This window comes from Idiotropiscis lumnitzeri, chromosome 21, assembly GCF_059441095.1.
Source record: "Idiotropiscis lumnitzeri isolate Australia: NSW breed Sydney's pygmy pipehorse chromosome 21, RoL_Ilum_1.0, whole genome shotgun sequence".
In the NCBI taxonomy this organism is placed as follows: domain Eukaryota; kingdom Metazoa; phylum Chordata; class Actinopteri; order Syngnathiformes; family Syngnathidae; genus Idiotropiscis; species Idiotropiscis lumnitzeri.
Genome location: NC_142411.1, coordinates 6,686,737 through 6,698,778, shown reverse-complemented (window position 1 = coordinate 6,698,778; position 12,042 = coordinate 6,686,737). Strand labels below are relative to the sequence as shown.

General features: G+C 41.5%; 1 protein-coding gene across 2 annotated transcripts; it reads left to right on the top strand.

Annotated features, from left to right (window-relative positions):
- Nucleotides 1-423: 423 nt before the first annotated feature.
- hlx1 (H2.0-like homeo box 1 (Drosophila)) lies at nt 424-4,130 on the top strand. Of its 2 annotated transcripts, XM_088286533.1 has the most exons (4): nt 424-982; nt 1,707-1,886; nt 2,018-2,202; nt 3,459-4,130. In XM_088286533.1, exons 1-4 carry the CDS (start codon nt 547-549, stop codon nt 3,789-3,791), a joined length of 1,134 nt encoding a protein of 377 aa, XP_088142659.1. In that variant the 5' UTR covers nt 424-546; the 3' UTR covers nt 3,792-4,130. The 2 variants fall into 2 exon arrangements, with proteins under 2 accessions (XP_088142659.1, XP_088142660.1); XM_088286534.1 differs by lacking the exon at nt 1,707-1,886.
- Nucleotides 4,131-12,042: the final 7,912 nt, after the last annotated feature.

Genomic DNA, 12,042 nt, shown 5'->3' with positions numbered 1-12,042 from the left:
TTTTTTCACACCACATTTTAAGGACACGTGATATCTGTTTCAAAATACTAGTTATAGTAAAACATTTTTTTGTCAAAAATACAGTAAATATTCAAGTGAATATGCTCTAAAGTCTACTCAAATACAGTAACCAAGAACACACTTTCAATTATGCGCGTTATTTTTAAGGTTTTTGCTCTCTGCTGAATTCAAATACACAATTACTGCTTAACACAATTCTTGTCACAAAGTCCAATTAATATAGTCAACGACAGTTTAAGTGTTTAAACTCTCTTAAATGTAATCAATCCATCTCAGGAAAAGTCAAGTCCAGTAAACCGTGCGCGAGTGTGCGTGCGTGAATGCAAGGCCCCCATTGGTTGAGAGAATCACCAATCAAAAGCGCGCAAGTAACTTCGGAGTAGCGCCGTGCACTTTTGGTTTTCAGACTCGCGAGAGAAGTTCGATTCTGACACCAACAGGTTGCAAACGCGCTCGCTTGTTTTTTTTTGTGTGCATGTATGCCTTTGTAGTGAGATTTCACAAGATCCAGTTCGAACCTCCGGGATGTACACCGCCGGGCTCAACCCGTTTTACGCCTCAAATTTCAGCCTTTGGTCTGCGTACTGCGCAGGAGGCTTCGCGGTGGACACCAGCAAGAAACCGTCGTTTTGCATCGCGGAGCTCCTCCAGGCCGGCGATGCGGAGAACATGCCGGGCTCGTCGGCCCTTATGGTGCATGTGGGCCAGCACCGCGCGTCCTCCGGCGGATCCCCGCTGCGTCCGTCCCCGGTCGGACCCGCGGAGGCACACGCGTCGGTGTACGGGGCGAGGGTGAGCCCCGCGTCGGCGTACCACAGACAAGGACTACATCTGACCTCGGTGTCCAGAGGGGCTCTCAACTCCTCGCAGGCTCCTCCGCCTTCAAGCAAAGACCTCAAATTCGGAATTGATCGGATATTGTCGACGGACTTTGACGCAAAGGGGAAGGACAAGTTAAGAGGTGAGATGTGTTTTGTAATGTTTCTAAAGAAGGGAAAACGGCAGAAAGCAGTTTTTTTTGTAAAATCTTGTAAACATTGATTATCAAAAGACAGACGTTTTTATTTATGAGTCACGTGTTCTTCGTCGTTCATTTATATGCGTGGCGTACGCTGTAAAATCCCAATTTAAAAAATGTAATTTTTAGCTTCAAAATATAAATTACTGACTACTGTTAGTTAGCACGACAATAAAACTTCTTACATAAGGTGCGATTAAAAAGGACAACCATTCTGCAAACGTGGATTTCTTTGTTGTGAAATGCAGGAAAGCCAACTTTCACAACAGCAAAACATAAAACATTTTGTTGAATTGCCCAACTTCAAATGTTATCAAAGTTTGTTGCCTTTATTTTTAATTTATTTATTTTTTTACAGTAAAAGTTGATTTGCAAAAGTTGCAAAAGTTTAAGGCAGCTAAACTCTTTTTTTTATTGTTGATTTGGATCAAAACAACCAAGTTGCATCAGTTCAACTATGCCCCTACATGTACGATTTGAAATTTTGACTTCTGTAGAGGAACTACATTTGCGTTTAAATATGGGGAAACTCAAGTCACAGTGTAGAGGTCAAAGGGCAAGGACAGCAGCAGAAAGTATTGTGAAAAGTGTGCTTCAGTGTTAAGTACAAGCGTCACTTTCCTGATATCTCTCATGACTTTAGTCCATTTGTCGCCCGCACAAACAGATCTCACGTCCATCATTAGCTCCAACCGTCAGTCAGGCGTCCACATCCCGATTCAGCCTGGCGCCAGCCAGTACTTCTCCTCCATAGAACCCGGGATGAGCGATGCCTCCGCCATGATGAGTTCACTAGGCAGCGGTGGCAGACAATCAGGCCAGCATCAGTTTCAGGACACCTTCCCAGGTAGTCCCCGGCCTGCGTGCACGACACCAAGGGACAGAGAAACATCTGGAATGTTTTTTTTTGTTGTTGTTTTTTTTTTCTTCTGGGACTTTCAAGTCTAACGCCTCCTTTGTTGTCTTGTTGACCCACAGGTCCGTACGCCGTCCTCACCAAGGACACGATGCCGCAGACGTATAAGAGGAAAAGGTCGTGGTCCAGGGCGGTCTTCTCCAACCTGCAGAGGAAAGGACTGGAGAAGAGGTTCGAGATCCAGAAGTATGTCACCAAGCCGGACAGAAAACAGCTGGCGGCTATGCTCGGATTGACAGACGCTCAGGTAAAAGCTCAGCTCATGAATTGTGTATAGTCATCAAAACATTGTCGGGATTTAGGATCAATAAACATTTAAAAGTGAGTGCCTGTTCAGGATTGCATTTGCTCTTTCAACAACTCTTTTCCGATTTGTATTTAATACTTGCATGCATCTTAGTGACAAAATGCAGGAAGTGGCCTTCCAAAAAGGTTTGGTGCTGACCCTTTGCATTGTTTTGTTTGGCCTTGGCATAGTTTTGATTTTGCCTGCACATTTACTTGCAAAGGCAAGCAGGCCTCCAAATTCAAAACTCATTTTTTTGGGCTTGCACTGATGAGATCAGTAATTTTTTTCCACAATATTTATTAATATTTATCTTCATGGCTGATTAGCTGCTAGAAATTGTGACACAGGCAACATGCATCCATTTAATATGCATGAAGACGAAACCAAGGTTACTCAAAGAGCTCCAAATTCACTTGTTTTTTTGCCTAATGATAACATCTTGTTTTTGCTTATTGAAAATAATTAAACAATGTCCATATTATAGGCTCAAAACAACCATAAAAGAGAAAAATAATTTTGCAATTAAGTAATCACACACTCCACACAGAAAAAAAAATAAACTCAGAAAAATATTCATAAAACACATGCAAAGTTAAAAAATGAAATAATCATGAAAAAAATATGGATTGAGGGACTGATTAATTTATAGACACGTTTTTCCCCAATACACTCTTGCTTGTATCCCATTTTTTATTTTTTTGTATATAATAAAACACACAACCAAAACTGACATATAATTAAAAAAAATGGGCTTTGTTGATTTATTTTCTTAATTATCACACATCGCTTTTTTAGCACCAAGAAATATGATAGATTAAAAAACGCACGTGCACAACAGAACTAAATAAAACAAATACACACAAGGCAAGATACTATTTTTATTATTTTGTGGATTATTTTTCCATCATTATTTGGTATACTGATAATATTAGCATCTAAAAGAAAGATAATTTAAAGCAATAAACCGCATGACATTCATAAATGAGTCGTGATATTTTCTATTTTACAATATAAAGAATTTTCTGTGAAATAATTCAAATGGATTTAATATAACACGTTAGAACACAATACAAGTGAAGTATTTTATGAAATATCACAAAACCCGAAACAATTAAAAACCTTTTACAAAACCAATTTCCATTTGTAAATGTTGAATTGAAAGAAACGAAGTATAGTGCTAACGATGCGCGTGTGCGTGCGTGCGTGCGTCCCAGGTCAAAGTATGGTTCCAGAACCGGCGCATGAAATGGCGACACTCCAAAGAGGCCCAGGCCCAGAAGGACAAGGACAAAGAGCAACCGGACGTGGACGGCACGCCCGAGTCCTGCAGAGACCCCAAAGAGACCGCCGAGTCCGAATGCGAGAGCGACGTTGAGCGCAGCGAGTGCGAGTCCGACGACGCTCCGGAGGAGGACAACAAGAGCGACGCCGCGCAACATTTGGACCTTTGCGAGCACAACAAAACCAGCGTGATCATAAACGCCGGCGTGGAGGCGGCCCACTCGGACTCGGTTTCCTCTTCATCTTCCCCCCAGCTTTTAATATGAAGCCTTTGTGGAGAAGTGGACTCCTTTCTGCATCCAATCCCTTCCTGGAGTGAAGTGATTGAATCAAGACGGACACAATCAAATTTAAGCAAGCGCCCCCCCCCACCCCCACCCCGTCCCCCTTTGAAAGACGTTTTGATTTCATTCGACTTCAGCTTGCATGATGCTTTCCTCAGATCGCTTCAAAGAAATAAAATAAGTTGTAAATGTTCTCGCACTCTTTCACGTTCTGTAAATGAAATCTCGCTACACACACACACACACCCACACGCACACACACAGTACATGTCCTTTTGTGTGTCATGCTATTTTGTTAATATAATTTGCACTGAAAATACTGTAAATAAAAGTTCGTTTTTCCCCTCAAATATAGGTGGAGTTTTTTTCCCTGAATTGATATGCTTTCCTATTCCCTATTGGATTGTTACTGTCTATTTTTGATTTCATAAGATTTAAAAAAAAAAAAAAAAAACACGCACGTACATGTGCATTCAAACGAGCAGATAACCATTTGTACTTCTCAATGAATTATTTTGACCGACCGAAATATTAAAATAACCAAAAACGTAAACCACTGCTTATTAATTGCGTATGTTGCAAATTAAAGCCGTAAATGTGGTGAAATTTGAGTGGAGAAATATAAAATAAATAAAGCATTATTTTTTTTAAGTGTTCAACATTAACATGCAAAAAAAGTGACACGTGATCTCCTGCTTTTGTTGATTTAAGTCAAATCGGAGAATTACAATGTTTTGTAGCAGAGAGAGAGAGAGAGAGAGAGAGAGAGAGAGCGAGAGAGAGAGAGAGAGAGAGCGAGAGAATTTGCGAATTTATTGTTTGTATACGTTAAACGGCTCCAGATAGCAGCCGTGACCTCAATAAATATATTTTATTTATCCAGACGCATGCAGTTACAAGCCTCCATTCCAGCTCGTCCATTTATAGTGCTGCGTGCACGCCAAGCAAGCCTCTCACAATACAAGTGGCAAAATATAAATCCACTAAATAATCACAGATTTTCGATTTGGAATTGACACAAATAAAGTATTTTGCTATCGCATCATGAGACTTATTTCATTTCCATTTCAAATCTTTCATAAATTGACTAAATTTACCACCCCCACACGCCCCTAACTAACTTCAAAGTTCCTAATTGATCTGTTTTCAAAGACTGTCAAATTTCTTTGGATATTTTTGAATTTGTGGGAGCAAGTGGCATAGACTTGTGAAAAAGCTGTACCAAAAAATAAATAAATATATTTTATGCAAATGAGTGACATTAAGCGTTCGTCTCTTAATACACTTTATAGATTGTAAATAGGAGATTAAACCATACAATAAAAATAACATTCAACAAGAAGTTGGATTATTAATGCAATGTGACTCCAAATAAAATAAATAATTAAAAAAAAAAAAAAAAAAATATATATATATATATATATATATATATATATATATACTAAAATGCAGCATACTGTGTTTCTAGCAGACTTTATTTTCAATTTTCTGTCATCACCTCTTTTGAAACTATGCTACGGAAAAAAAACATGATAGTGTGTAGCGTGACAATGCTGGCTAAAAACAGCAGCATCAACAGTGAGTGACCCCCAAACCCGGACCACCGCAAACTTTCACTACCACAGGGTCCACTTTCCGCTCCCCCGGAAAAAAAAAAAAGAGAGAGGACACAGACCCCCAGGAAAGAGGCAGTTTTTCCTTTCGCATCTTGAATTTCACTTTTCCTCTCCTCGCTATATCGGCTTTTTTTGTGTAGCCGTCGACTCGGTGCTATTTTATACTGGAAGCTATCAACAATGTATCACGCGATGCTTGTGAAGTTTGGTCATAATCTTTGCACTTCAATTGTGCTGCATGAAAAATGGTTTAATATAAGCCGAAATACATCTGAAGACATCTATATGTAAGACGTCTGGGTGGGTTGAGGCGCTACTTATCCGCAAAAAGCTATAAATTACAGGAGTATTTGCAAATGTACTATAACAATAACAACCCAAACGCTTAACATAATAGTGTGAGGCCTTGATTTGTGAACTGTCTTAAGAACTTTTATGAGCAGGATAGGAGAAAGTCCATCTGGTGAGTATTTAATGTCAGTCTTTCAGCCGCCATTAAAAGCTGTCCCATACGTCCCTCTTGGCAAGCAGGGCAGGGCAAGCCGTTAAGCAAACCAGCTTTGCAGATTCACCAATATTTGACACTTGGGGTTAAAAAAAAAAAAAAAAAAAGAAGAAGCAAAGTGTAAAAACAAATGACCTCTGGTGGAGTAAAATTTGGGGGAGGTTTGTGTCTCAGCAAAAGGGGATTAGCGTGACTAAAAGCTGAAGCGTCGCCAGCACTTCAGAGTTTATCTACATGAGAACTGGTTTGATAGACTGATGGAGACGTTTCTGTTGCCGCTAAGTGTCCAAGGAGGGCTTGAAGTGTCTGGGAGTGGATTTGAAAAAAAAAAATACACAATTAGTGAGCAATTGCTTGACAACATGCGCCATGCTTTTAACTAGCTTTTGGCTGCTTTAGAGTGCCTCGTTGTTGGCCGTGAGTGTGCGTACATCATGGAGAGACGGCAGAAGAGTGAGGGCGACGGGGGGAGTCTGATGTGACCGTCAACACGTGGACTGGAGCGTCGGGCTGGAGTGGGTACTTTAGAGTGCCTCGTTGTCACAGCATGGAAAAGCCCTGCAGCAATCATGATCGTGTTTCGCACATCTGCCTTGCAGGAAAGATGTTGGAGGTTCAAATCCCGACTCATGGCTAGCATGTTCTTTCCGTACTTGGGTTGATATTTTCTCCAGGTACTCTGTGTTCCCCGCCACATCTGTGTCTCTATAAGTGCCTTGCGATTGGGTGTATCAAAGTCAGCCGGGATAGGCTCCAGCTCACCCGCAGACCCATCGAGAAAAAGCACTTGAAGAAAAATGGATGGATGATTGATCTTCAATCAACATCTTGAAGCAACTGAGGAAAAATGAAATGCGCCACTTGGCTGCAACTCGTAGACGCGATCTTGATTCTCTCTCAACTACTTTGCGGTTTAACGAAAGACAACCTGGCGTCAGCTATGGGAAGTTGAGCTACACCCACGTCATCAGTTGTTCTGCCAAATGTGACACTGGCATGAAAACAGGAGTTCAGAACAATCCGAGAAAGATTCTCTTCACGGGATACTTCACTTCCACTTGTTCCATTCCACTTGAAATGACTCGCTTTTGGGGTGTGCCGTTGGGTCAAATGAGTCACTTTGTTCATTCTTAAAGGGCCAGGGGGCCAATGTTACCATGGTAACAGTGGCTGGAGCTATGGTGTCATGTAATTGTTCTCAACGAGCCCAGTGTTGCAATCAAAAGACGAGCAGACAATTTCATTTTATGGAGCCGCCAAAAGAGGCTTTTTCAATTCGTGCAGCAGATCTGTGTAAGTGGTGCATGCAGCGAACACATAGACAAACCCGAATATCCCTTGCAACAACAAGTTCATCGCGCTAACGCCGTTTATCAGAAGCTAACACAGGTAACGCTGTCATTTGATGCTGTGATGGCTGACATTGCAGCTCTGCTTACCTTGGACATGTCAGTGCTTCATTGGGTATATAATAATATACTGAACACTTTTTCAGAAAATGGCCGACTCACTTTATTGTTTCATTTCATTGATGTTGTGGGCAGGCGCAGAGGTTCATTTGAATTTTTATCGTGCCAAAAGAACAACTTCAGTCAGGTAATATTCTTTTAAAACTTTCATACATATAGGACATTTTTATAGATTCTATGGACATCGGAATAAATGCAAAGAATGAGGTCACTTTGCAATATTTTAAAATTCCAGACATATCTTGACGTGTAAAAGGACTCGGCAGCAAGCAGATGTGTCACTTTCGGGATCATGTGCGCTATATTTTCTCGCCAAATGTCTTTGTCATCGATGGAGCACTTTATCTATTCGCCGCAGCCAGGTTGAGAGAACGTGGACGTTCTGGAAAGCCGCCTCTCTTCCTTCCGAGGTATGTTTGTTCCATCAAACGTTGATTTATGACTTCGGTCGTCTAAAAAGAGCTCTCAATCATCCGCACGAGGGATGACTTCCTCCAGAGAGCCACAAAATATCATTACATGGTCAGAACCTTTAATTTGCTATCAGGCCAAGAGGTTTCCAGTCACCCAGTCGCATTTATATCCATCGCACCGGAGGATTTCTTTTCTAGACTTCGGCTGGCTAAAATATTCCTTCCATTTTAGCTCATTAAAATCAAAGTTTGACAAACAACCGTGTGTTTGTGAACATACGCATCAAGCGAGCCCCTCGTTCAGAAACTGTCACCACATTTGCGAGAAGCCACATTATTGAGTGCTTTTTTAACATGGCTGCCGTTGCCAAGCATCTTGGCGGCGCGTTCCAAAAAAAAAAAAAAAAAAAAAAAGCTGGGAGTGGAACAAAAAAAAAAAAAAAAAAAAGAAATGCATCTCAAGTTAAATTTAAAGATGTGTTGCTCTTGGAAAGCCGACTACACCGCCATAAACCAAGGGAGACATTTTCATGCTCCACATTTTTCATGGTTTCTCTCCGAGTTTCCTCCCTTCCTCTTTCCCCGCTCCACCTTGGCTCGGGACTCACCTAACTGCCGCTGCACCGGCTGCGGACGCCCGGCCAGCGCCGCGCATTGGGGCGCTGCGGGGTGGCCGGCTCCAGATGCTTCTGGTTTTCCTTGGATGGCTCTCACAGAGGGGGAGAATCCCTCGGAGAACCCGCCACCTGGACGGCACTACTTAAGCGCTCTTTCAGCACACTTCTCAAATATTGCGCGGGCCTACACACACACACGCACACACACACACACATGCACTCAGTGAGGATGGCCAGCAGCAATCAGTTACACGCTACAAGTCGTCTGACCTTCCGCCCTGTGTTTTAATGTGCCGTGCATGAAGGAACCGTTTTATTGCTGCCTGCAGACTATTGACTTGCGCCAAATCTGTGTGGTAAAGGTTGTAATTTGTGGACTGGTTTGGTATTAATTAGGTCTGCCCGCCTTTTTCCATTGAGGCCAAAATTTACTGAGTGATGAACATCCCGAGAAGAGGATTATAGCCGCCCTCTGGCTGCCCACAGAGAAGCAAACACAAAAGGAGGGAATGTAAAAAGCTCTTTAATTTTCACGCGACCTGTCATCAACAGCACATTTTCACTCTGCTTGTGAACTGGAGGACTGCCTGCAGCGTGACGGGCAGGCCATATGTTCAAAGTATTCCCCCCCAAAAAAAAAAGAATATTTTCCAGCTCAATTACTTTTTAAAGGCAGCTTTGTCCACATGAAAACATTTTTTGCAGGCTGTAAAGAGCATGCCAAAGCAACAGGGGGCGCTATAACCCCCAAATCATAAGGCAGATTTTGCGATGAAAGACATTTGTGGAAAAGGCACAAAGATAACGGCAAATTCAAGAAGATTACATGTGTGGTTGAAGTCGAGTCACTCTTGTAAAGATTATTTCAATGAAGTCAGTGCTTAGCTCGTTATTAGCTAAAATGCTAAATGGCTACACATGGTGAGTCTTTATTGGCCAAATGTGTTGCAGTCTTTCACAACTTATTATGTGACTCAAGCGCGGTCACCTGCATGACGATAAAGGTCAAGACCGATGGGCTTCAGCTGAGGTTTCCATATTTCCCCTTTTTGGCGCTTATCAAGGCTCACAGACGCTTGCAAAAAACTGAACACCAAACAAAACATTGATGCAGCGAGTAGCAGACAGTTTTTTTTTCCCCCCGTCTGTTCATTCACTGAGCGATGTTGTGTCTTTATTCAATTATATTGCAACCTTGATGTGAGAAATTCATGCCGAAGCGTTTTAACCGTGGTTAACATTTATGGCAATCATATGTTAGACTTTCACCTCAACAGTTGCTAAATACATCAGAGTGCCTTTTTTTCTTTTAAATACAGATTATCGCTGCATTATATTCATTGTTTTGGATTTTACAAGCTGTTATTAAAGTCACAGTTGTTTCCTTGACCTGCTGTATTTGGACCACCCTGAGGACCCCTCATATGTCAATCGGCTCATCACTCATGAAACCCCTCGTCCACCTTTGCTCTCTTATCTGATGGTGCCCCCACATGCAACCCCCCCGTTTTTTTATTTATTTTTATTTTTTTTAAATCAGTCTTTGTTGTTATTGCATTCAACCTGACCACTCTCCATTATGTAGCATGTGCATGGTGTCAACACCCTAACGGACACACGCTACACACCGATACTGACAGATTATCAGGGAATTCTTCTTAGCCGCTCGGCTTGTTAGGGGAGGAGAGGGCAAGCGCTGGAAAATAAATAACACGTCACTTGGGTTTGTCTTGCTCTTGTTCCAAAATAAACAGAGCCAGGCGCAGGGAACTCCGAGAGGCCTCGCAAACGCGATCGCCGCGTATTTCCACAGTTCCTTTGATGACCCACGACGGGGACTGCACGAGCGCCCGTCGCCACAGCAACCAATCGAGTGTGAGCAGGTGATTTAGAAAAAAAAAAAAAAAAAAAAAAAACGGCCTCTCGCTTTCGCATCCTTTAAAATCAACTTCCTTTTAACTGATTTAGCCGACAGTTTCAGACTCGGTCGGGAGATCATAATTACCGTCCTTATTTGCATCGGTGTGGTTACACCGAGACCATAATGGTAGCGCTCGGGATTTGCTGTGTCTGTAAAAAAAAAAAAAAAAAAAAAGGCCCGCTGAGCAGAATGTCTGAGAGCTGTGTAACCGACATGTGCGAGGGGTGAGAGTTCAGGTCTCGCTGGGGTTTGTTTAGGAATACATGACACCGCACAGCTGGACTATCATCCATGCATATTTGACTATTAAACTTTACAGAGCGTCCGCACGGCCAGCTGCTTTATCCGAGGAAATGAAGTTATTCCCGCTAGCGTTGGGAACCGCTCCACTTGTTCTACTGTAAGGAATATTTCGTCAGTTTGCGCTTGAATGCGTACAGGCTGTTACACTTTATGACAGTGTTTAAAGCCCGGACCATCCTCGGCGTGCTCAGATGTTTATGGTAGCGTTTTTTTAAATAAGGCGTTAATCCACTGTACTGTAAACACCTGTAAAAAATCACCTGTAACAACACAGAGGCCTGAAAAATAAAATACGCATAAAACAAAGATGTCTGTGTAGATTCGCAGTCACCCCGGCCATTAGAAGCGCATGAATTGTTGCTTGTTGAAGGCATTTCAACTTGTATTTAATCCAAACACCAACCAGCAGGGGTCTCACCAACTAAAAAATGTGATTTGGCGAAAACGATCGAGTTAATAAAGTCATTGAAATCCCTCTTGAGGATTGTCATCGCTCAACATTTGATATAGTTGACCATTTGACCGTGTTACCATGGCAACGGTAGTCACCTACACCCTGGAATATTCACCATCACAGGGCACGTAATAGGCAAGCATTCAGATTCGTCAAACAAGCATTCACATTCCCACCTATGGAAAATAGGTTCGTTTTTGGGAATGTGGCAGGAAGTACCGTGAACCAACGGGAAAACATGCGTCGCACAGATTCAAACCCAGAACCTCTCGATTGAGAGGTAGATGTGAGCAGCACAGTAATCCAAGATTTTCTGATAGAAACAGCTTTTGCCTCAAAGTAATCATTTCAATTATTTTTCAATAGGTTGACTGACATTTAACAGTTTGGGATTTTTTGTCCCGTTTTATTTTAATAGGTTTTTCTTTTTTTTTGTAAAAAAAATGGGTTTGTTTTTTATTATTCATTTTTATGTTGAATGTTTAAAATACTAGATTTTAGTTTATTAGTTTTAGTATTAGATTTTGTTTTTTTTAAAGATCTGATCAGATTTTTAGAGGGGCCAGATTTAAAAATAAAAATCATGGAAGAATCATGGAAGTATTTTCTAATAATGTCCAATACAGCAATACCAAAATATATACATATTAAATGAACTTCAAAAACCCATGACAAAAAAAAAATGACAAAAGAAAACGAAGGACATTTTCTCGATATTTTTTAGTTGATTTCATTTTTATAGACTGAGCTGTAGTTTCAGTTAGTTATTGTCTTTTTTTAAGAGCACTCACGTTTCATGTTATTTCATTATTCAGGTTCACAAGCATTCTCCAAAACAATCGAGTCATCCTCCCTCGTCCTTTACTTGCTCTCTTCTGACACCCGATTGACCTCACAGCCCACAACGTTCATCAGCAGCTGGAGGTGACAACCCG